Genomic DNA, 24,256 nt, shown 5'->3' on the forward strand with positions numbered 1-24,256 from the left:
GAAAAGCTAAATTTTTGGGAATTCCTGGTGGGAAGAATTCCCCAAAATTCCAAAAAAAGCTAAATTTTGGGAATTCCTGGTGGGAAAAACTCCCCAAAATTCAAAAAAAACCTAAATTTTTGGGAATTCCAGGTGGGAAGAACTCCCCAAAATTAAAAAAAAAAGTTAAATTTTGGGAATTCCCAGTGGGAATAACTCCCCAAAATTCCAAAAAAAGCTAAATTTTTGGGAATTCCAGGTGGGAAGAACTCCCCAAAATTAAAAAAAAAGCTAAATTTTGGGAATTCCCAATGGGAATAACTCCCAAAATTCAAAAAAAAGCTAAATTTTGGGAATTCCCAGTGGGAAAAACTCCCCAAAATTAAAAAAAAAAAAACCCAAAAACCCCCAAAACCAAAAAAACAAAAACCAAAACCCAAAACCAAAAAACCAAAAACCAAAAACCCAAAAAAAAAAAAAAAAAGTTAAATTTTGGGAATTCCCGCTGGGAATAACTCCCCAAAATTCAAAAAAAAGCTAAATTTTGGGAATTCCAGGTGGGAAAAACTCCCCAAAATTCCAAAAAAAGCTAAATTTTGGGAATTCCTGGTGGGAAGAACTCCCCAAAATTCCAGGGAAATGCTGATGGTGATTCCCAAAAATCATTTTGGGATTTTGGGAAAACTGGGAATTCCCAAAAATCCCAGATTTAGGGAATGATCTCCTCAAATCCCGGGATTTTTTTGGGATAGGAGGGAAGATAAAATTCCCCAAAATTCCAGGATGGGAATGACTGTGATTCCCTAAAATCCTGGAATTTTTTTGGGATAAGGCTGACCGTGAAACCCCCAAATTCCAGGATATTTTTAGGATAAGGAATGACTATTAACTCCCCAAAATTCCAGGATTTTTTAGGATAAGGAATGACCATTAACTCCCCTAAAATTCCAGGATTTTTCTGGGAAAAGGGATAACTGTAACTGCCCGAAATTCCAGGATTTTTTTGGGAAAAGTCTGACCGTGAAACCCCCAAATTCCAGGATTTTTTTTGGAGAAGGAATGACCATTAATCCCCCAAAATTCCAGGATTTTTTGGGATAAAGGATAACCACAACCCCCCGAAATCCCGCGATTTTTTAGGAAAAGGAGTGACTATTAATTCCCCAAAATTCCAGGATTTTTAAGGAGGATTTTTGGGAAAACGAATAACCATAACACCCCAAAATCCCAGGATTTTTTTAGGAGATTTTTTGGGATAAGGGATAACCATAACCTCCCAAAATCCCAGGATTTTTTGGGAAAAGTCTGACCGTGAAACCCTGAAATCCCAGGATTTTTTGGGCTAAGGAATGACCATTAACCCCTCGAAATCCCAGGATTTTTTAGGAGATTTTTTGGGATAAGGGATAACCGTAACTCCCCAAAATCCCGATATTTTTCTGGGATAAGGAATAACCATTAACCCCCTGAAATCCCGGAATTTTTGGGAGATAAAGATAACCGCAACCCTCCCGAATTCCAGGATTTTTTGGGGAAAAGGAATAACATTAAACACTCCAAATCCCAGGATGTTTTGGGGCTAAGGAATGACCATTAATCCCCCGAAATCCCGGAATTTTTCTGGGAAAAAGAGTCACCGTAACCCCCCAAAATCCCGGGATTTTTTTTGGGATAAGGGATAACTGCAACCCCCCGAAATCCCGGGATTTTCAAGGGAAAAGTCTGACCGTGAAACCCCCAAATTCCAGGATTTTTTTAGGATAAGGAATGACCATTAATCCCCCGAAATCCCGGAATTTTACTGGGAAAAAGAGTCACCGTAACCCCTCAAAATCCCGGGATTTTTTTGGGATAAGGAATAACCATAAACCCCCAAAATCCCGGGATTTTTCTAGGATAAGGAATGACCATTAATCCCCCGAAACCCCGAGATTTTTCTGGGAAAAAGAGTCACCGTAACCCCTCAAAATCCCGGGATTTTTCTAGGATAAGGAATAACCATAAACCCCCCAAAATCCCGAGATTTTTTTGGGAAAAAGAGTCACCGTAGCGCCTCAAAACCCCGAGATTTTTTTGGGATAAGGAATAACCACAAACCCCCCAAACTCCCGATATTTCTCCGGGATAAGGAATAACCATAAACCCCCCAAAATCCCGATATTTTTCCGGGAAAAAGTGTCACCGTAACCCCCAAAATCCCGGGATTTTTCCGGGATAAGGAATAACCATAAACCCCCCAAAATCGCGGAATTTTTCTGAGATAAGGAATAACCATAAACCCCCCAAAACCCAGATATTTTCTCAGGATAACGAATGACCATTAACCCCCCAAAATTCCGAGATTTTTTTAGGAAAACTCTGACCGTGAAATCCCCAAATTCCAGGATTTTTCCGGGATAAGGAATAACCATTAACCCCCCGAAACCCCGAGATTTTTTTGGGAAAAAGAGTAACCCCTCAAATTCCAGCATTTTCTGGGAAAAGAAATGACCATTAACCCCCCGAAATCCCGGGATTTTTGGGAGGTAAGGATTACCGCAACCCTACCTAAATTCTCCCAAATTCCAGGATTTTTTGGGGAAAACGAATGACCATTAAACCCCCCAAACTCTCGGGATTTTTCCGGGATAACGAATAACCCCAAACCCCTCAAAACCCCTTCATTTCCAGGCTGCTTTACCCCCTCCTCTCCCTCACTCCCTCAGGCCGCGCTTCCCGCCCAGGCCTCTCCCTCCCTCCCTCCCTCCCCTCAGGCCTTGACCCCTCAGGCCTCTCCTCCCCTCCTCCCGCCCTACCTGCCGCTGCCCGCCCGGGGAGCTCCCCGGCTGCCCCTCCGGTTCTCCCGCTCGGGTTCCGGTCCTTTTCCCGGCTCTCCGGCCGCTCTCCCCGCCGCTCTCCCGCTGTTATCCGCGCTCCCGCTCGGCCCCTCAGCGCCGCTCTTCCCTCCGCCGCTTCCTGCTTCTTCCCCCTCACGCCGCGCCGCGCGCCCGCCCCGCCGCCGCGCGCCGATTGGCTGAGCCGCCTGTCACTCAGTGCAGTCTGCACTCTGATTGGTTCTTTCAGCTGTCGCTCAAGGCGGCGCGCGGCTGGCCGCACTCCCCATTGGCTGAGCGCGCCCCGCCCCACGTGGGGGTGTTGATTGGGCGCTCGGCTGTCATTCAAAGCGCGAAGCTCCGCCCACCGCCCCGCTATCGCGTCCTATTGGTGGAGCGCGCTGTCGCACTCGCTGCTGATTGGCTGAGCGCGGTGTCAGTCAATCCCCCCCTTGCAATTCTCGCTTCTCATTGGTTGAATCTCGCCGCAGGTCCAGCGCGGGTCGCGGCGGCCATCGCGGCTCCATGGCGGTTTGTCGATCCGGCCAGGCGCTGCCAGCCCGGCTCCGCCCTGCCGCCAGTCCTCTCCTCCCATTGGCTGCCCGAGCTGTCAATCACAGCGCGCTCTGAGCGATGCCCCGCCCACTTCCGCTACGGCGCGATGCGATTGGTGCAGAGCGCTGTCAATCAGAGCCGCCGCTAATCCTCGCTCTCCCATTGGCTGGAGAGACCAAAAGCCCGCCAAGCCGAGCGCGGCCGCTGATTGGTTGCCGGAGCTGTCAATCAGCACAAACCCCGCCCTGCTCTCAATCCCATTGGCCGCCCGGAGAACAACATCCGCTCTTCGCGCCCGCTGATTGGTCGGGAGATCTGTCAATCAAGAGCCAAGCCACGCCTCTCGGTTTGGCTGTAAACAGCGCGCGGGGGATGCTGGGAGCGCTGCAGGGGGCGGGGCTAGGCGGGCAGGCCACGCCCAGCGGCACGTGACACGGTGACGTCAGAAGGGGAATTCCAGGGATTTGGGGATTTGTGGGAATGCCGAGTTTGGGAATTTTGGGATTTGGGGTTTTGTGGGATTCTGATATTGGAAATCTCCAATCTTTGGAAATTTGGGGATTCAGGGATTGATGGGATTCTGAGATTGGGAATCCCCAATTTTCGGGAATTTTGGGATTTGGGGTTTTGTGGGATTCCAATGTTGGGAATCCCCAAATTCTGGAAAGTTTGGGATTCTCCTCAACAGGGGATTTGGGGTTTTATGGGATTGGGATGTTGGGAATCCCCAATCTTTGGGAATTCCGGGATTTGGGGTTTTGGGGGATTCTGATATTGGAAATCCCCAATCTTTGGGAATTTTGGGATTCAGGGATTTATGGGATTCTGATATCAGGAATCCTCAATCTTTGGGAATTTTGGGATTCAGGATTTTCTGGGATTCACCTGTTGCCAACCTCACCACAACAAAAACCCCAAAACCCAATAGACCAACAAATCCTAATTTTATTCCCGAAAATCCCAACAAAAAATCGTTTTATTCCCGAACTCCCAATTTCCTCACCGCTGGATTTTTGGGATTTTTCTGGGATTTCTCATTTCTTCTCCTCGTCCTTCCTGTCCTTGCTGTCCTTGCTGGCCAAGGAGCCCATGGGGTCACTGCAGGGGTGGGAGAGGGAAAATCCCAATCCTTGGGAATTCTGGGATTTGGGCTTTGATGGGATTGGGATGTTGGGAATTCCCAATCTTTGGGAATTTTGGGATTTGGGGTTTTATGGGATTCAGAATTTTATGGGATTCTGGTATTGGGAATCTCCAATCTTTGGGAATTTTGGGATTTGGGGTTTTATGGGATTCAGAATTTTATGTGATTCTGATATTGGGGATTTTGGGATTTGGGGTTTTATGGGATTCTGATATTGGGAATCTCCAGTCTTTAGGGATTTTAGGGTTTTATGGGATTCCAATGTTGGGAATCCCCAAATTCTGGAAAGTTTGGGATTCTCCTCAACAGGGGATTTGGGGAATTTTGGGATTCTAATGTTGGGAATCTCCAGTTTTTGAGAATTCTGGTATTCGGGCTTTTATGGGATTCCGATATTGGAAATCCCCAATCTTTGGGAATTTTGGGATTTGGGGTTTTATGGGATTTGGGGTTTTGTGGGATTCTGATATTGGAAATCCTCAATCTTTGGGAATTTTGGGATTCAGGATTTTCTGGGATTCACCTGTTGCCAACCTCACCACAACAAAAACCCCAAAACCCAATAGACCAACAAATCCTAATTTTATTCCCGAAAATCCCAACAAAAAATCGTTTTATTCCCGAACTCCCGATTTCCTCACCGCGGGATTTTTGGGGTTTTTTTTGGGATTTCTCATTTCTTCTCCTCGTCCTTCCTGTCCTTGCTGTCCTTGCTGGCCTGGGAGGCCAGGGAGCCCATGGCGTTGCGGATCGCCTCGTTGTTGGGATCGACGCCCGGCAGGTTCTCCAGCACGCTCTGCAGGAACTCAGGGTCCTGCATCACGTCGTAGTCGTCCTCCTCCTGAGGGAGAGAATTCGGGAGATTTGGGGGATTTTGGGAGGGTTTGGGGGGATTTGGGATGATTCGGGGGGATTTGAGATAATTATTCGGGAGAATTTGATAATTCACGATTATTTGGGAGAATTTGGGAGAATTATTTGGGAGAATTTGGGAGAATTTGGGAGAATTTAGGAAAATTTGGGATAATTTGGGGGAATTTGGGATGATTTGGGAGAATTATTTGGGAGAATTTGGGAGAATTTGGGAGAATTTAGGAAAATTTGGGATAATTTGGGGGAATTTGGGATGATTTGGGAAATTTGGGGAATTTGGGATGATTTGGGGAGGGTTGGAGGGATTTGGGGATTTGGGATGATTCGGGGGGATTTGAGATAATTATTTGGGAGAATTTGATAATTCATGATTATTTGGGAGAATTTGGGAGAATTATTTGGGAGAATTTGGGAGAATTTAGGAAAATTTGGGATAATTTGGGGGAATTTGGGATGATTTGGGAGAATTTGGGAGAATTTGGGAGAATTTAGGAAAATTTGGGATAATTTGGGGGAATTTGGGATGATTTGGGAGAATTTGGGGGAATTTGGGATGATTTGGGAGGGGTTTGGAGGGATTTGGGGGAATTTGGGATGATTCGGGGGGATTTGAGATAATTATTCGGGAGAATTTGATAATTCACGATTATTTGGGAGAATTTGGGAGAATTATTTGGGAGAATTTGGGAGAATTTAGGAAAATTTGGGATAATTTGGGATAATTTGGGATGATTTGGGAGAATTTGGGGGAATTTGGGATGATTTGGGAGGGATTTGGGAGAATTCGGGGGGATTTGAGATAATTATTCGGGAGAATTTGATAATTCATGATTATTTGGGAGAATTTGGGAGAATTATTTGGGAGAATTTAGGAAAATTTGGGATAATTTGGCATAATTTGGGATAATTTGGGATAATTATTTGGGAGAATTTGGGAGAATTTAGGAAAATTTGGGATGATTTGGGAGAATTTCGGGGAATTTGGGATGATTTGGGAGAATTTGGCAGAATTTGGGATATTCTGGGAGAATTATTCAGGAGAATTTGGGATAATTACTGGGGAGAATTCAGGAGATTTTGGGAGAATTATTCCGGAGAATTTGGGATAATTTGGGAGAATTCCAGAGGAATTTGGGATAAATATTCAGGATAATTTGGGAGAATAATTTGGGAGAATTTGGGAGAATAATTTGGGAGAATTTGGGAGAATTTGGGATGATTCACGATAATGTGGGAGAATTATTCAGGAAAATTTGGGATGATTCATGATAATTTGGGAGAATTATTCAGAAGAATTTGGGATAATCTGTGAGAATTTGGGAGAATTTGGGAGAATTCAGGAGAATTTGGGTGAATTCAGGATAATTTGGGATAATTATTCAGGAGAATTTGGGATGATTACTTGGGAGAATTTAGGGGAATTTGGGAGGATTTGGGAGCATTATTTAGGAGAATTTGGGAAAATTAGGGAGAATTTGGGAGAATTCAGGAGAATTTGGGATAATTTGGGATAATATGGGAGAATTATTCTGGAGAATTTGGGAGAATTTGGAATAATTCGGGAGAATTTGGGAGAATATTCCAGGAATGTTCTAGAATGTTCTATGAATGTTCTGGAATGATCTGGGAGTGTTCTATGATGATCTGGGAATGTTCTGGAATGTTCTGGAATGATGTGCGAATGTTCTAGGAATGACCTATGAATGTTCTGGAATGCTCCAGGAACATTCCAGAATGATCTGGGAATGTTCTGGAATGAGCTGGGAATGTTCTGGAATGCTCCAGGAACATTCCAGAATGGTCTGGGAATGATCTGGAACGTTCTGGAATGACCCAGGAACATTCTGGAATGTTCTGGAATGTTCCAGGAACATTCCAGAACAATCTGAGAACGTTCTAGAATTATCGACGAATGTTCTGCAATGACCCAGGAATGCTCTGGAATGTTCTGGAATGCTCTGGAATGCTCTCCGCTCACCTTGGCGGGCTCCGAGGTGTCCATGGCGGTGCTGCTGTCCACCTCAGCCGCCTCGGCCTGGGCGAACTCTGCAAAACCCGCGGGGTCAGCCAGAAACAGGGAAAAACCCCATGGGAATTCCTGAGGTTTTCATGGGATTGGGAATGGGATTGGGGATGGGAATGGGGATGGGGATGAAGATGGGAATGGGAATGGGATTGGGAAAGGGATGGGGATTGGGAATGGATTGGGAAAGGGGAATAGGAATGGGAAAATGGGATTGGGAAAGGGAATGGGATAATGGGATTGGGAATGGGATCGGGAATGGGATCAGGATTGGGATGGGGAATGTGAATGGGGATGGGATTGGGAATGGGATTGGGAATGGATTGAGAATGGGATTGAGAATGGGAATAAACTGTATTGGGAATGGGACTGGGATCGGGAATGGGGATGGGATTGGAAATGGGAATGGATTGGAAATGGAATTGGGATTGGGATTGGCAATGGGATCAGGAATGGGATCGGGAATGGATTGAGAATGGGATTTGGAATGGGAATAAATTGTATTGGGAATGGGAGTGGGATTGGGAATGGGAATGGGGATGGGATTGGAAATGGGAATGAATTGGGAATGGAATTGGGATTGGGACTGGCAATGGGATCAGGAATGGGATTGGGATCGGGAATGGGACTGGGAATGGGAATGGGATTGGGAATGGATTGGGAATGGATTGGGAATGGGATTTGGAATGGGAATAAATTGTATTGGGAATGGGAGTGGGATTGGGAATGGGAATGGGGATGGGATTGGAAATGGGATTGGGATTGGAAATGGGATCAGGATCAGGATCAGGATCAGCACCCACCGGCGCCCTGCAGGGACATCTGCATGGCGTAGGCGATCTGCTCCTCCTCGGTCATGGAGCTCAGGTCAGGAATTCCAGCGCGGCCAAACTCCTGCTGCCCGATGGTCATCTTCAGCAGGGCGTCGTCCGACTCTGCGGGGAATCCGGAAATAAATCCAGGAAAATACGGGAATGGGGATGGATGGGTGGAGAGTCCAGCCCAGGGGGTCCTGCTGTGCTCAAATTCCCAACTTCCCATCATTCCCAACTTCCCATTCCCTCATTCCCAATTTCCCATCCCATCATTCCTAACTTTCCATCCCATCATTAACTTCCCATCCCATCATTCCCAACTCATTCCCAACTCATTCCCAACTTCCCATCCCCTCATTCCCATCTCATTTCCACCTCATTCCCATCTCTCCATCCTCTCATTCCCAACTCCTCACACCCTCATTTCCACCCCAATCCCATCCCCATCCCCTCATTCCCAGTTTCCCCATCATCCCATTCCCACCCCATTCCCACCCCAATCCCAATCTCATTCCCCTCATTCCCATCCCATTCCCAGCTTCCTCCATCCCTTCATTCCCACTCCAATCCCAATCCTACCCCATTCCCACCCCAATCCCATTCCCATCTCCCCCATCACTGCATTCCCACCCCAATCCAAATCCCACCCCAATCCTACTCCCAATCCCATTCCCAATCCCAAATCCTTCACCATCCCCTCCTGCCGCAGCAATCCCAGCCTCCTCCATTCCCTCCTTCCCACCTCCATCCCATTCCCATCCCAATCTTACTCCCACCCCATTCCCACCCCAATCCCAATCCCAATCCCACCCCAATCCCAACCCCAAATCCCTCACCAAATCTCTCCAGCCGCAGCAATCCCAGCCTCCTCCATCCCCTCATTCCCCTCATTCCTACCCCAATCCCAATCCCAATCCCAATCCCATTCCCACCCCAATCCTATCCCAATCCCAATCCCATCCCAATCCCAAATCCCTCACCATCCCCTCCAGCAACAGCAATCCCAACCTCCTCCATTCCCTCCTTCCCACCTCCATCCCATTCCCATCCCAATCCCAATCCCATTACCACCCCATTCCCAATCCCATTCCCAATCCCAAATCCCTCACTATCCCCTCATTCCCAGTCCCAATCCCAGTCCCAATCCCAATCCCAAATCCCTCACCCTCCCCTCCAGCCGCAGCAATCCCATCCTCCTCCATCCCCCTCATTCCCATCCCTGTCCCAATCCCAATCCCTCCCCACTCCCATCCCATTCCCATCCCAATCCCTCACCATCCCCTCCAGCTGCAGCAATCCCAACAACCATCATCCCCTCATTCCCCCCATTCCCACTCCATTCCCATCCCAATCCCATTTCCACTCCCTCCAGCCACAGCAATCCCATCTCCTCCATCCCCCTCATTCCCACCCCAATCCCATTCCATCCCAATCCCATTCCCATCCCAATCCCATTTCCATTTCCACCCCAAACCCAATCCAATCCCTATCCCAATCCCATTCCCGTCCCAATCCCGTTTCCATTTCCACCCCAACCCCAATCCCATTCCCATCCCCTTCCCATCCCATTCCCAATCCCAAACCCAATCCCATTCCCACCCCCATCCCATTTCTATCCCAATCCCTATCCCAATCCCATTCCCACCCCAATCCCAACCCCAAATCGGTCACCATCCCCTCATTCCCAATCCCAATCCCATTCCCACCCCAATCCCAATCCCAAATCCCTCACCATCCCCTCCAGCCGCAGCAATCCCATCCCCTCCATCCTCTCCTTCTCACCTCCACCCCAATCCCAATCCCATTCCCATTCCCATTCCATTCCCACCCCAATCCCAATCCCAAATCGCTCACCATCCCCTCCAGCCGCAGCAATCCCAGCCTCCTCCATCCCCTCATCCCAATCCCACCCCAATTCCAATCCCAAACCCCATTCCCACCTCAATCCCACCCCAATCCCATTCCTAAATCGCTCACCATCCCCTCCAGCCGCAGCAATCCCAGCCTCAGCTGCCGACGCTGCCGCAGCTCTGCGAGCTTCTTCCTCCTGCCGCTGCCTCTGCTCCTCCATGGACACCCGCAGCGCCTGGGAAACCCCAAAAATCCCAGATAAATCCTAAAAAACTGAGAGGTCTGATATGGAAACATTGCCATGGACACCCGCAGCGCCTGGAAACCCCAAAAATCCCAGATAAATCCTAAAAAACTGAGAGGTCTGATATGGAAACATTGCCATGGGCAGTCGCAGGGCCTGGAAACCACAAAAATCCTCCAAAAATCTTTAAAAAATCCTAAAAATCTCAGAGATCTGACATGGAAACATTGCCATGGACACCCGCAGGGCCTGGAAAACCCCAAAAATCAAAAAAAAATCCTAAAAAACTTACAGATCTGACATGGAAACATTGCCATGGGCACCCGCAGGGCCTGGGAAATCCCAAAAAAATCCCAGAAAATACTAAAAAACTCACAGATCTGACATGGAAACATTGCCATAGGCAGTCACAGGGCCTGCAAAATCCCAAAAAATCCCAAAAAACTCACAGGTCTGATATAGAAATATGGCCATGGGCACCCACAGGGCCTGGAAACCCCAAAAAATCCCCAAAAAATCCAAAAAAACTCACAGATCTGATATCAAAACATTGCCATGGACACCCATAGAGCATTTGGAGGATTTGGAGCACAATTTGGGGATTTTTGGGATTCTGACATTGGGAATTTCAGGAATTTTGGGAATTTTGGGATTCTGCTCACCAGGGCCAGCTCGGGATCAGCACTTGGGATCACCCCAAACTCAAAATCCAACACTCCCAGCGCCAGCATTACTAGGGGGATTTGGGATTTCAGGGTGGGATTTGGTGCGCGATTTGGGGTTTTGGGGTTTTTTGGGATTCTGATCCCCAATCTTTGGGAATTTTGGGATTCTGCTCACCAAGGCCAGCTCGGGATCAGCACTGGGATCACCCCAAACTCCAAATCCTACACTCCTAGCCCCAGCATGGCTCAAACCAAGGGATTCAGGGTGGGATTTGGTGTGCGATTTTGGATTCTATGGGATACTGACAGTGGGAATTTTAGGAATTTCGGGATTTTCGGGATTCTCACCAGGGCCAGCTCGGGATCAGCACTGGGATCACCCCAAACTCGAAACCAGACACTCCCAGCCCCAGCATGGCTCAAACCAAGGGATTTGATGTGAGTTTCGGAATGGGATTTGGTGCACGATTCAGGGTTTTGGGGTTTTTTGGGATTCTGATCCCCAATCTTTGGGAATTTCGGGATTCTCACCAGGGCCAGCTCGGGATCAGCACTGGGATCACCCCAAACTCGAAATCCTACACTCCCAGCCCCAGCATGGCCAGGGGATTCGGGGTGGGATTTGGGATTTCAGAGTTTTCTCGGGATTTGGGATGGGATTTGGTGCGCGATTTGCGGATTTTTGCAATTCTGACGCTGGGAATTTTGGTAATTTTAGGAATTTTGGGAATTTTGGGATTCTGCTCACCAGGGCCAGCTCGGGATCAGCACTGGGATCACCCCAAACTCAAAATCCAACACTCCCAGCCCCAGCATGGCTCAAACCAAGGGATTTGGGATGGGATTTGGAGCGCGATTTGGGGATTTTTGCCATTCCGACACTCGGAATTTTAGGAATTTCAGGAATTTTGGGATTTTGCTCACCAGGGCCAGCTCAGGATCAGCACTGGGATCACCCCAAACTCGAAACCAGACACTCCCAGCCCCAGCATGGCTCAAACCAAGGGATTTGATGTGAGTTTCAGAATGGGATTTGGTGCGTAATTCGGGGTTTTTGGGTTTTTTGGGATTCTGATCCCCAATCTTTGGGAATTTTGGGATTCTGCTCACCAAGGCCAGCTCGGGATCAGCACTGGGATCCACCCCAAACTCGAAATCTGACACTCCCAGCCCCAGCATGGCTCAAACCAAGGGATTTGGGATTTCAGGTGGGTTTGGGGATGGAATTTGGTGCGCGATTTGGGGTTTTGGGGTTTTTTGGGATTCTGATTCCCAATCTTTGGGAATTTTGGGATTCTGCTCACCAGGGCCAGCTCGGGATCAGCACTGGGATCACCCCAAACTCAAAATCCAACACTCCCAGCCCCAGCATTACTAGGGGGATTTGGGATTTCAGGGTGGGATTTGCTGCGCGATTTGGGGTTTTGGGGTTTTTTGGGATTCCAACACCCAGAATTTTGGGAATTTTGGGATTCTCACCAGGGCCAGCTTGGGATCAGCACTGGGATCACCCCAAACTCAAAACCAGACACTCCCAGCCCCAGCATGGCTCAAACCAAGGGATTTGATGTGAGTTTCGGAATGGGATTTGCTGCACGATTTGGGGATTTTTGCCATTCCGACACCCAGAATTTTGGGAATTTCGGGATTTTTGGGATTCTGCTCACCAGGGCCAGCTCGGGATCAGCACTGGGATCCACCCCAAACTCGAAGTCCGAGGCTCCCAGCCCCAGCATGGCTCAAACCAAGGGAATTGATGTGAGTTTCGGGATGGGATTTGGTGTGCGATTTGAGGATTTTTGCCATTCCGACACCCAGAATTTTAGGAATTTCGGGATTTTCGGGATTCTCACCAGGGCCAGCTCGGGATCAGCGCTGGGATCCACCCTGAACTCGAAATCTGACACTCCCAGCCCCAGCATGGCTCAAACCAAGGGATATGGGATGGGATTTGGAGCGCGATTTGGGGATTTTTGCAATTCCGACACTCAGAATTTTGGGCATTTTGGGAATTTCAGGATTATCACCAGGGCCAGCTCGGGGTCAGCACTGGGATCACCCCAAACTCGAAACCAGACACTCCCAGCCCCAGCATGGCTCAAACCAAGGGAATTGATGTGAGTTTTGGGATGGGATTTGCTGCGCGATTTGGGGATTTTTGCCATTCTGACACTCGGAATTTTAGGAATTTCGGGATTTTCGGGATTCTCACCAGGGCCAGCTCAGGATCAGCACTGGGATCGACCCCAAACTTGAAACCAGACACTCCCAGCCCCAGCATGGCTCAAACCAAGGGATTTGGGATGGGATTTGGTGCGGATTTGCGGATTTTTGGGATTTTGATTCCCAATCTTTGGGATTTTCAGGATTCTCACCAGGACCAGCTCGGGATCAGCACTGGGATCACCCCAAACTCAAAACCAGACACTCCCAGTTCCAGCATGGCTCAAACCAAGGGATTTGGGATGGGATTTGGTGCGCGATTTGGGGATTTTTGCCATTCCGACACCCAGAATTTTAGGAATTTCAGGAATTTCAGGATTCTCACCAGGGCCAGCTCGGGATCAGCACTGGGATCACCCCAAACTCCAAATCCAACACTCCCAGCCCCAGCATGGCTCAAACCAAGGGATTTGGGATGGGATTTGGAGCGCGATTTGGGGATTTTTGCCATTCTGACACCCAGAATTTCGGGAATTTTGGGATTTTCGGGATTCTCACCAAGGCCAGCTCGGGATCAGCACTGGGATCACCCCAAACTCCAAATCCAACACTCCCAGCCCCAGCATGGCTCAAACCAAGGGATTTGGGATGGGATTTGGAGCGCGATTTGGGGATTTTTGCCATTCTGACACCCAGAATTTCGGGAATTTTGGGATTTTCGGGATTCTCACCAAGGCCAGCTCGGGGTCAGCACTGGGATCCACCCCAAACTCGAAGTCCGAGGCTCCCAGCCCCAGCATGGCTCCTCCCTCCCCGGCCAGGATGGGGGAGCTGATGAGGGCGTCGGCCAGGCTGGGCCCAGGGGGAACAGTGACCAGGTGGGAACCTGAGCCGTCCTTGCCGTTCAGAGCCGTGATGAACGCCGTCAGCTTCTCCGTGTTCGACTCCTGGGGAATGGGAAAAATATTGGGAATGGTGGGGGAAATGTCAGGGAAAAATGTGGGGAATGGTGGGGGAAATAGTGGGGAATGATGGGAGAAAATGTGGGGAATGGTGGGGGAAATATGGGGAAAATATTGGGGAAATGTGGGGAGAGTAATGGGGAAATATGGGGAAAATATTGGGGGAATAAGGGGAAAGTATTGGGGAAATGTGGGGGAAATGTCAGGGAAATGTGGGGAATGTTGGGGGAATGTAGGGAAAACATCAGGGAAATGTGGGGAAAATATTGGGAATGGTGTGGGAATGGTGGGGAAATTATTGGGAATGGTGGGGGAAATATCAGGGAAAAATATGGGGAATGTTGGGTGAAAGTATTGGGGAAATATGGGGAATGATGGGAGAAAATGTGGGGAATATCGGGGGAAATGTGGGAAAATATCAGGGAAATATCGGGAAAGTAGGGAGAAAATGTGGGGAATGTTGGGAGAAAATATGGGGAATGGTAGGGGAAGTATCAGGGAAAAAAGTGGGGAATGGTGGGGGAAAATGTGGGGAAAATATTGGGAATGTCAGGAGAAAATATGGGGAATGGTGGGGAAAATATCAGGGAAAAATATGGGGAATGTCGGGAGAAAATATACGGAATGGTGGGGGAAATGTAGGGACATTATTGGGGAAATGTGGAGAAAAATGTGGGGAAAATGTCAGGGAAATGTGGGGAATGTTGGGGAAAATATAGAGAATTTTGGTGGAAAATGTGGGGAGTGGTGGGGGAATGTCAGGAAAAAATGTGGGGAATGGTAGGGGAAATGTGGGGAAAATATTGGGAATGGTAGGGGAAATATCAGGGAAAAATGTGGGGAATGGTGGGGAAAATATGGGGAATGTTGGGAAAAAATATGGGGAATGGTGGGAAAAAATGTGGGGAATGGGGGAAAATATCAGGAAAAAATATTGGGAATGGTGGGGGAAAAGATGGGGAAATTATTGGGAGTGGTGGTGGAAATATCAGGAAAAAATATGGGGAATGGTGGTGGAAATGTGGGGAAAATATTGGGAATAGTGGGGGAAATAGTGGGGAATGGTGGGAGAAAATGTGGGGAAAATATTGGGAAAATATCAGGGAATTTTGGGGAAAGTATCAGGGAATTTTGGGGAAAATATTTGGAATGGTAGGGGAAAATATCAGGGAATTTTGGGGAAAATATCAGGGAAATGTGGGGCAAGTACTGGGGAAATATAAGGAATGGCAGGAGAAAATATGGGGAATGCTGGGAGAAAATGTCAGGAACATCATTGGGAAAAAATATGGGGAATGTTGGGAGAAAATATTGGGAATGTTGGGAGAAAATATCAGGAAAAAACATGGGGACTGTCAAGAGAAAATGTTGGGAGAAAATGTAGGGAATGTCAGCGAAAATATGAGAAATGTTAGGGAAAATATGGGGAATGTTGGGAGGAAATATCAGGAAAAAATAAGGGGGATGTCAGGAGAAAATATAGGGAATGTTGGGAAAAAATGTCAGGAAAAAACATTGGGAATGGTGGGAAAAAATGTTGGGAATGTTGGGAAAAACATGGGGAATGTCAGGAGAAAATATAGGGAATGTTGGGAAAAAATGTTGGGAATGTTGGGAGAAAATATCAGGAAAAAACATGGGGAATGTCAGGAGAAAATATAGGGAATGTTGGGAAAAATGTTGGGAAAAGACGTTGGGAATGGTGGGAAAAAACGTTGGGAAAAAACATTGGGAATGTTGGGAAAAAATGTTGGGAATGTTGGGAAAAATATGGGGATGGTTGGGAAAAAATATCAGGAAAAAACGTTGGGAATGTTGGGAAAAAATGTTGGGAATGTTGGGAGAAAATATCAGGAAAAAACATGGGGAATGTCAGGAGAAAATATAGGGAATGTTGGGAAAAAATGTTGGGAAAAAACGTTGGGAAAAAACGTTGGGAAAAAATGTCGGGAAAAAACATTGGGAATGTCGGGAAAAACGTTGGGAATGTTGGGAAAAACCGTTGGGAATTGCAGAATTCCGGAATTCTGACCTCCTCGCCGAAGTTGATGATGTCCACGTTGACTTTCTCCTTCTTCAGCCGCTTGGCCAACTTCACCAGCTGGGAAATGGGAAAGAGTTTCCAGGAGACAATTCCGGGATTTTCCAGGTGTCAATCCCGGATTTTCACAGATTTTTTCCCACATTTTTCCCTGATTTTCCCTGATTTTTTCCCAGATTTTCCCTGATTTTTTCTCAGATTTTCCCTGATTTTTTCTCAGATTTTCCCTGATTTTCTCCTCAGATTTTTCCCAGATTTTCCCAATTTTTTTCCCAGGTTTTTTCCCACATTTTTTCCAGGTTTTTTCCCAGATTTTCCCACATTTTTTCCCAAATTTTTCCCAGATTTTCCCCAATTTTTTCCCAGGCTTTTCCAATTTTTTTCCCAAATTTTTTCCCATATTTTCCCATATTTTTCCCACATTTTCCCAGCTTTTTTCCCAGCTTTTTTTCCCAGCTTTTCCCCAATTTTTTCCCAGATATTCCCAGTTTTTTTCCAGATTTTTTCCCAGAGACTTTCCCAGAGATTTTCCCAATTTTTTTCTGGATTTTTCCCACATTTTTTCCCAGCCTTTTCCCCACATTTTTCTCACATTTTTTCCCAGCTTTTTTCCCAGATTTTTTCCCAGATTTTCCCCAATTTTTTCCCAGATTATTTCCCAGATTTTTTCCTGGATTTTTTCCCAGCTTTTTTCCCAGATTTTTCCCCGATTTTTTCCCCAAATGTTCCCACATTTTTTCCCAAATTTTCCCAGATTTTTTTCCAGATTTTTCCCCAGATTTTCCCAGATTTTTCCCTGGATTTTTTTCCCAGATTTTCCCCAATTTTTTCTTAGATTTTCCCCGTTTTTTTCCTAGACTTTCCCAGATTTTCCCCGATTTTTCCCCAGATTTTCCCAGATTTTTTCCTGGATTTTTTCCCAAATTTTCCCTGATTTTTTCCCAGATTTTCCTGATTTTTTTCCCAGATTTTTGCGGATTTTTTTCTCAGATTTTTTCTCAGATTTTTTCCCAGATTTTCCCAAATATTTCCCAGATTTTCGCAACTATTTCCCAGATTTTCCCACATTTTTTCCCAGATTTTTCCTGATTTTTTCTCAGATTTTCCCCAATTTTTTCCCCAATTTTTTCCTTGATTTTCCCCAATTTTTTCCCCGATTTTTCCCCAAATATTCCCGGATTTTTTCCCAGATTTTTTCCCAGATTTTCCCAACTTTTTTCCCAGCTTTTTTTCCAGATTTTCCTGTATTTTTTCCCAGATTTTCCCCAATTTTTTCCCAGATTTTTTCCCAGATTTTCCCCGATTTTTTTCCTAGATTTTCCCCGATTTTTTCCCAAATTTTACTGGATTTTTTCCCAAATTTCCCCCCACATTTTCCCACATTTTTTCCCAGATTTTCCCACGTTTTTTCCCAGATTTTTTCCAAACTTTTTCCCCCGATTTTTTCTCAGATTTGCCCCTATTTTTTCCCCGTTTTTTTCTCAGATTTTCCCAATTTTTTCCCAAATCTTCCCCCAGACTTGCCCACATTTTTTCCCGGATTTTTTCCCAGATATTCCCAGCTTTTTTCCCAGCTTTTTTCCCAGATCCTCCCAGATTTTCCCAGATTTTCTCAGATTTTCTCAGATTTTTTCCCACATTTTTTCCCCGATTTTTTCCCAGATTTTCCCAGACTTTTTCCTGGATTTTCCCAGCTTTTTTCCCACATTTTTCCCCAGATTTTCCCAGATTTTCCTGATTTTTTCCCAGATTTTTGCGGATTTTTTTCTCGGATTTTTTCTCAGATTTTTTCCCAGATTTTCCAGATTTTTTCCCAGATTTTCCCACATTTTTTCCCAGATTTTCCCCGATATTTTCCCAGATTTTCCCTGATTTTTTCTCAGATTTTCCCCAATTTTTTCCCAGATTTTCCCCAATTTTTTCCCCGCTTTTTTTTCCCAGACTTTTTCCCAGCTTTTTTCCCAGATTTTCCCCGATTTTTTCCCAGATTTTCCCAAAATTTTTCCCAATTTTTCCCAAATTTTTTCCCACATTTTCCCAGTTTTTTTCCCCAGCTTTTCCTCAATGTTTTCCCAGATTTTCCCAGCTTTTTTCCCACATTTTTTCCCGGATTTTTTCCCAGATTTTTTCCCGGATTTTCCCAACTTTTTTCCCAGCTTTTTTCCCAGATTTTCCTATATTTTTTCCCAGATTTTCCCCAATTTTTTCCCAAATTTTACTGGATTTTTTCCCAAATTTTCCCCCACATTTTCCCAAATTTTTTCCCAGATTTTCCCCAATTTTTTCCCACATTTTCCCACATTTTTTCCCAGATTTTTTCCAAACTTTTTTCCCAGATTTTTCCCCGGATTTTTTCTCAGATTTTCCCCTATTTTTTCCCTTTTTTTTCTCAGATTTTCCCAATTTTTTCCCAAATTTTCCCCCAGACTTTCCCACATTTTTTCCCCAATTTTTTCCCAGATATTCCCAGCTTTTTTCCCAGCTTTTTTCCCAGATTTTCCTGGATGTTTTCCCAGATTTTTTCCCAGATCCTCCCAGATTTTCCCAGCTTTTTTCCCAGCTTTTCCCCATTTTTTTCCCAGATTTTCCCAACTTTTTTCCCAGCTTTTTTCCCAGCTTTTTTCCCAGAGATTTTCCCAATTTTTTTCTGGATTTTTCCCACATTTTTTCCCAGCCTTTTCCCCACATTTTTCTCACATTTTTTCCCACATTTTCCCAGATTTTTTCCCAGACTTTCCCAAATTTTTCCCCGGATTTTTTCCCACATTTTCCCACCTTTTTTTCCCAGCTTTTTTCCCTGATTTTTTCCCAGATTTTTCCCCCAATTTTCCGTGGATTTATTTCCAGATTTTTCCCCAGATTTCCCAGATTTTTTCCCACATTTCCCCGATTTTTTCCCAGATTTTTCCCAAATTTTCCCCGATTTTTTCCCAGATTTTTCCCCAGATTTTCCCCGATTTTTTCCCAGATTTTTCCCCAATTTTTCCCAAATTTTTCCCAATTTTCCATCCCCACTCACATCCTTCTCATTGTCCTCCACAGGGCTTCCCACAAAAGCAATGATCCTCATCTTGTGGTTCTTCCCCTGGCGATGCTTCAGAGCCAGCTGGGAAAACAAGCCCAAAATTTGGGAATTCCCAGGAAATTCCAGCCCAAAATCCCGGGATTTGGGGTTTTTTCCATGGATTTATGGTGAATTTCCAAAGATTTAGACTCAATTTCCTAAGATTTAAGTTGCACTTCCATGGATTTATATGAATTTTTAATGGGTTTATGGTGGATTTCCGAATATTTATATGGAATTTTCATGGATTTAAATTGGATTTCCATGGATTTAGATTGGATTTCCAAACATTTAGGTTAGAATTCCATAGATTTATACGAAATTTTTATGGATTGATGGTGAATTTCCAAAGATTTATATGAAATTTCCATGGATTTATGTGAGATTTCCAAAGATTTAAATTGAATTTCCATGGATTTATATGATATCTACATGGATTTAGATTAGATTTCCAAAGATTCAGATTGGATTTCCTAAGATTTATGTTGGATTTTCAGGGATTTAACTGAGAATTCCATAGATTTCTGTTGGAATTCCTGAATTTTAGGTTGAATTTCCTAAGATTTAAATTGGATTTCCATGGATTTAGATTGGATTTCCAGGGATTTATATGAAATTTCCATGGATTTATGGTGAATTTCCGAAGATTTAGACTCAATTTCCAGGGATTTATGTTGCATTTCCTGGGATTTATATGAAATTTTTATGGATTTATGGTGGATTTTTAAAGATTTATCTTGGATTTCCATGGATTTATATGATATTTGCATGGATTAAGGTTGGATTTCCAAAGATTTACATAGAATTTCCATGGATTTATATTGGATTTCCAAAGATTTAGACTAAATTTCCTAAGATTTGTGTTGCATTTTGTGGGATTTATATGAAATTTTTATGGGTTTAGAGTGAATTTCCAAATATTTAGATGAAATTTCCATGGATTTATGTGGGAATTCCAAAGATTTATATGGAATTTCCATGGATTTATGGTGAATTTCCAGGGATTTGTATGGAATTTTCATGGATTTATGGTGAATTTCCGAAGATTTATCTTGTATTTCCAGATATTTATATGAAATTTCCATGGATTTATGGTGGATTTCCAGGGATTTATATGAAATTTTTATGGATTTATGGTAGATATCCAAATATTTATAGGAATTTTTTATGGATTTAGATCAGATTTCCAAAGATTTAGAATGGATTTCCAGGGATTTATGTGAAATTTTCATGGATTTAAATTAGATTTCCAAAGATTTAGATTGGATTTCCAGATATTTATATGAATTTTTAATGGATTTATGGTGAATTGCCAAAGATTTATATGAAATTTCCATGGATTCAGATTGGATTTCCAAAGATTTAGACTGAGTTTCCAGGAATTTATGTTGCATTTCCTGGGATTTATATGAAATTTTTATGGTGAATTTCCAAAGATTTAGATTGGATTTCGTGATATTTATATGAAATTTTGATGGATTTAGATTGGATTTCCATGGATTTAGACTGGATTTCCATGGATTTATATGAAATTTCCATGGATTTAGATTGGATTTCCAAAGATTTAGGTTAGATTTCCAGGGATTTACATGAAATTTTTATGGATTTATGATGAATTTCTGAATATTTATATGGAATTTCCAGGGATTTATGTTGCATTTCCTGGGATTTATATGAAATTTTTATGGATTTATGGTGGATTTTTAAAGATTTATCTTGGATTTCCAGGGATTTATATGAAATTTCCATGGATTTATGGTGAATTTCCAAAGATTTAGATTGGATTTCCAGATATTTATTTGGAATTTCCACTGATTTAGATTGGATTTCCAAAGATTTTGGTTGGATTTCCAGGGATTTATATGAAATTTCCATGGATTTATGGGGAATTTCCGAAGATTTAGACTCAATTTCCTAAGGTTTGTGTTGCATTTTGTGGGATTTATATGAAATTTTTATGGATTTAGAGTGAATTTCCAAATATTTATATGAAATTTCCATGGATTTATGTGGCAATTCCAAAGATTTATATGGAATTTCCATGGATTTATGGTGAATTTCCAGGGATTTGTATGAAATTTCCATGGATTTAGAGTGGATTTTTAAAGATTTAGACTCAATTTCCAGGGATTTATGTTGCATTTCCTGGGATTTATATGAAATTTTTATGGATTTATGGTGAATTTCCAGATATTGATATGAAATTTCCATGGATTTAGATTGGATTTCCAGACATTTATATGAAATTTCCATGGATTTATGGTGGATTTCCAGGGATTTATTCAAAATTTTCATGGATTTATGGTGCATTTCCAGGGATTTATATGAAATTTTTATGGATTTATGGTAGATTTCCAAATATTTATAGGAATTTTTTATGGATTTAGATCGGATTTACAAAGATTTAGAATGGATTTCCAGGGATTTATGTGAAATTTTCATGGATTTAAATTAGATTTCCAAAGATTTAGATTGGATTTCCAGATATTTATATGAATTTTTAATGGATTTATGGTGAATTGCCAAAGATTTATATGAAATTTCCATGGATTTATTTTGGATTTCCAAAGATTTAGGTTAGATTTCCAGGGATTTACATGAAATTTTTATGGATTTATGATGAATTTCTGAATATTTATATGGAATTTCCATGGATTTATGTTGCATTTCCAGGGATTTATATGAAATTTCCATGGATTTACGGTGAATTTCCAAAGATTTATATGGAATTTCCATGGATTTATGGTGGATTTTTGAAGATTTAGACTCAATTTCCATGGATTTATATGAAATTTCCATGGATTTATATGATATTTGCATGGATTAAGGTTGGATTTCCAGAGATTTACATAGAATTTCCATGGATTTAGATTGGATTTCCAAAGATTTAGACTCAATTTCCTAATATTTGCGTTGCATTTTGTGGGATTTAGATGAAATTTTTATGGATTTATAGTGAATTTCCAAAGGTTTAGATTGGATTTCCAGGGATTTATATGAAATTTTCATGGATCTAGATTGGATTTCCAAAGATTTACATTGGATTTCCATAGATTTATATGAAATTTCTATGGATTTATGGTGAATTTCCAAAGATTTAAATTGGATTTCCAGGGATTTATACGGAATTTTTATGGATTTATCTTGGATTTCCAGGGATTTATATGAAATTTCCATGGATTTATGGTGAATTTCCAAAGATTTATATGGAATTTCCATGGATTTATGGTGGATTTTTGAAGATTTAGATTGGATCTCCATGGATTTATATGAAATTTTCATGGATTTAGATTGGATTTTTAAAGACTTAGATTGGATTTCCAGGGATTTATATGAATTTTTTTATGGATTTGCCTTGTATTTCCAGATATTTATATGAAATTTCCAGGGATTTAGATTGGATTTCCAAAGAAAAAAAAATCCAACCCTTCCTGAGGTGGAAAATGATGGAAAAACATTAATTTTAATTAATTAAATTGATTAAATTAATTAATTTCTGAGCAGAACTCACGTGAGCCACACGAATTCCAGTGCAGAAAGTGATTTTCCCTTTGGGTTGCACAGTGTGGAGTTTGGAGAGAATTCTTCCTGTGTCTGGGGTGAGCGTGGTGAGAACCTCACAGTTACTGAAAAATGGGGAGAAAATGGGAAAAATTGGGAAAAAATTGGGAATTTGGGAAAAAACATTGGGAATTTGGGAAAGAATGGGGAAGAAATGGGGAAAAAATGGGGGAAAAAATGAGGAAAAAAGGGGGAAAATGGGGAGAAATGAGTCAGCGTGGTGAGAACCTCACAGTTACGGTGAAATGGGGAGAAATTGGGAAAAATTGGGAATTTGGGAAAGAATGGGGAAAGAATGGGGAAAAAATGGGAGAAAAAAGGGAAAAATGAGAAAAAAAGGGAAAGAATGGGGAAAAATGGGAAAAAATGGGGAAAAAATGGGGAAAAATGGGGAAAAATGGGGAAAAAAGGGAGTCAGCGTGGTGAGAACCTCACAGTTACTGAAAAATGAGGAGAAATTGGGAAAAATTGGGAATTTGGGAAAAAATTGGGAAAAAACATTGGGAATTTGGGAAAAAATGGGGAAAAATGGGGAAAAATGGGGAAATAAATTGGGAAAAATGGGGAAAAATGGGGAAAAAATGGGGAAAAAAGGGGAAAAAAGGGAGTGAGCGTGGTGAGAACCTCACAGTTACTGTGGAAAAAATGGGAAAAAATGGGAAAAACATTGGGAATTTGGGAAAAAACATTGGGGAATTTGGGAAAAAACATTGGGAATTTGGGAAAAAATGGGGAAAAAGGGAGTGAGCGTGGTGAGAACCTCACAGTTACTGTAAAAAAATGGGGAAAAAATGGGAAAAAATTGGGAATTTGGGAAATAAATTGGGGAAAAACATTGGGAAAATGGGAAAAAATTGGGAAAAATGGGGAAAAAATGGGGAAAAATGGGGAAAAAATGGGAAGAAATGGGGAAAATGGGGAAAGAATGGGGAAAAAGGGAGTCAGTGTGGTGACAACCTCACAGTTACTGAGAAAAAATGGGAAAAAACATTGGGAATTTGGGAAAAAATTGGGAAAAAACATTAGGAAAATGGGAAAAAATTGGGAAAAATGGGGAAAAAATGGGAAGAAATGGGGAAAAAATGGGGAAAAATGGGGAAAAAAGGCAGTCAGCGTGGTGAGAACCTCACAGTTACTGAAAAATGGGAAAAATATTGGGAAAAACATTGGGAATTTGGGAAAAAATGGGGAAAAATGGGGAAAAATGGGGAAAAAATGGGGAAAAAATGGGAATAAATGGGGGAAAATTGGGGAAAATAGGGAATTTGGGAGGAAATTCCATCTGGGAGTGAAAATTCCTGGGGAATTTTGTTTAGGAATCTTTGAGGAAATTCCCTTTGGGAATTTTCTCTAGGAATTTGGGAGGAAATTCCCTCCAGAATCAAACCTGAGATCAACTCTTCAACTTCACATTCCCAGAAAAAACTCCTTAGCAAATCCCAGACAAAATTCCCAACCTCCCCACCCCCGGAATTCCCAAAATTCCCCCAAAAATTCCCCAAA

General features: G+C 43.2%; 2 protein-coding genes across 3 annotated transcripts in view; both read right to left on the reverse strand.

The window, feature by feature from the left end:
- The window catches only part of LOC146427387 (zinc finger protein 687-like), a 99,273-nt gene extending 96,331 nt beyond the window's left edge, over nt 1-2,942 (reverse strand). The window contains exon 1 of the mRNA XM_085082670.1: nt 2,775-2,942. The gene's annotated coding sequence lies outside the window, so the exon portion shown is untranslated. The remainder of the gene's footprint in view (nt 1-2,774) is intronic.
- The window catches only part of LOC146427388 (26S proteasome non-ATPase regulatory subunit 4), a 93,609-nt gene that overhangs the window by 65,184 nt on the left and 4,169 nt on the right, over nt 1-24,256 (reverse strand). The window contains exons 3-11 of one of the 2 annotated variants that reach the window (XM_085082673.1): nt 22,704-22,818; nt 19,148-19,234; nt 16,120-16,188; nt 13,857-14,072; nt 10,180-10,288; nt 8,191-8,322; nt 7,343-7,410; nt 5,150-5,332; nt 4,351-4,366 (exon numbers count right to left, since the gene is read on the reverse strand). In XM_085082673.1, the coding sequence (XP_084938799.1) occupies nt 5,165-5,332; nt 7,343-7,410; nt 8,191-8,322; nt 10,180-10,288; nt 13,857-14,072; nt 16,120-16,188; nt 19,148-19,234; nt 22,704-22,818 (964 nt within the window). In that variant the 3' untranslated portion in view covers nt 4,351-4,366; nt 5,150-5,164. Of the gene's footprint in view, nt 1-4,298; nt 4,368-5,148; nt 5,333-7,342; nt 7,411-8,190; nt 8,323-10,179; nt 10,289-13,856; nt 14,073-16,119; nt 16,189-19,147; nt 19,235-22,703; nt 22,819-24,256 lie in introns of those variants that run through there. The other variant, XM_085082672.1, reaches the window with a different exon arrangement.

The sequence above is a fragment of the Lichenostomus cassidix genome, chromosome 25, assembly GCF_008360975.1.
Source record: "Lichenostomus cassidix isolate B80296 chromosome 25, HeHo_3.0, whole genome shotgun sequence".
NCBI lineage: Eukaryota > Metazoa > Chordata > Aves > Passeriformes > Meliphagidae > Lichenostomus > Lichenostomus cassidix.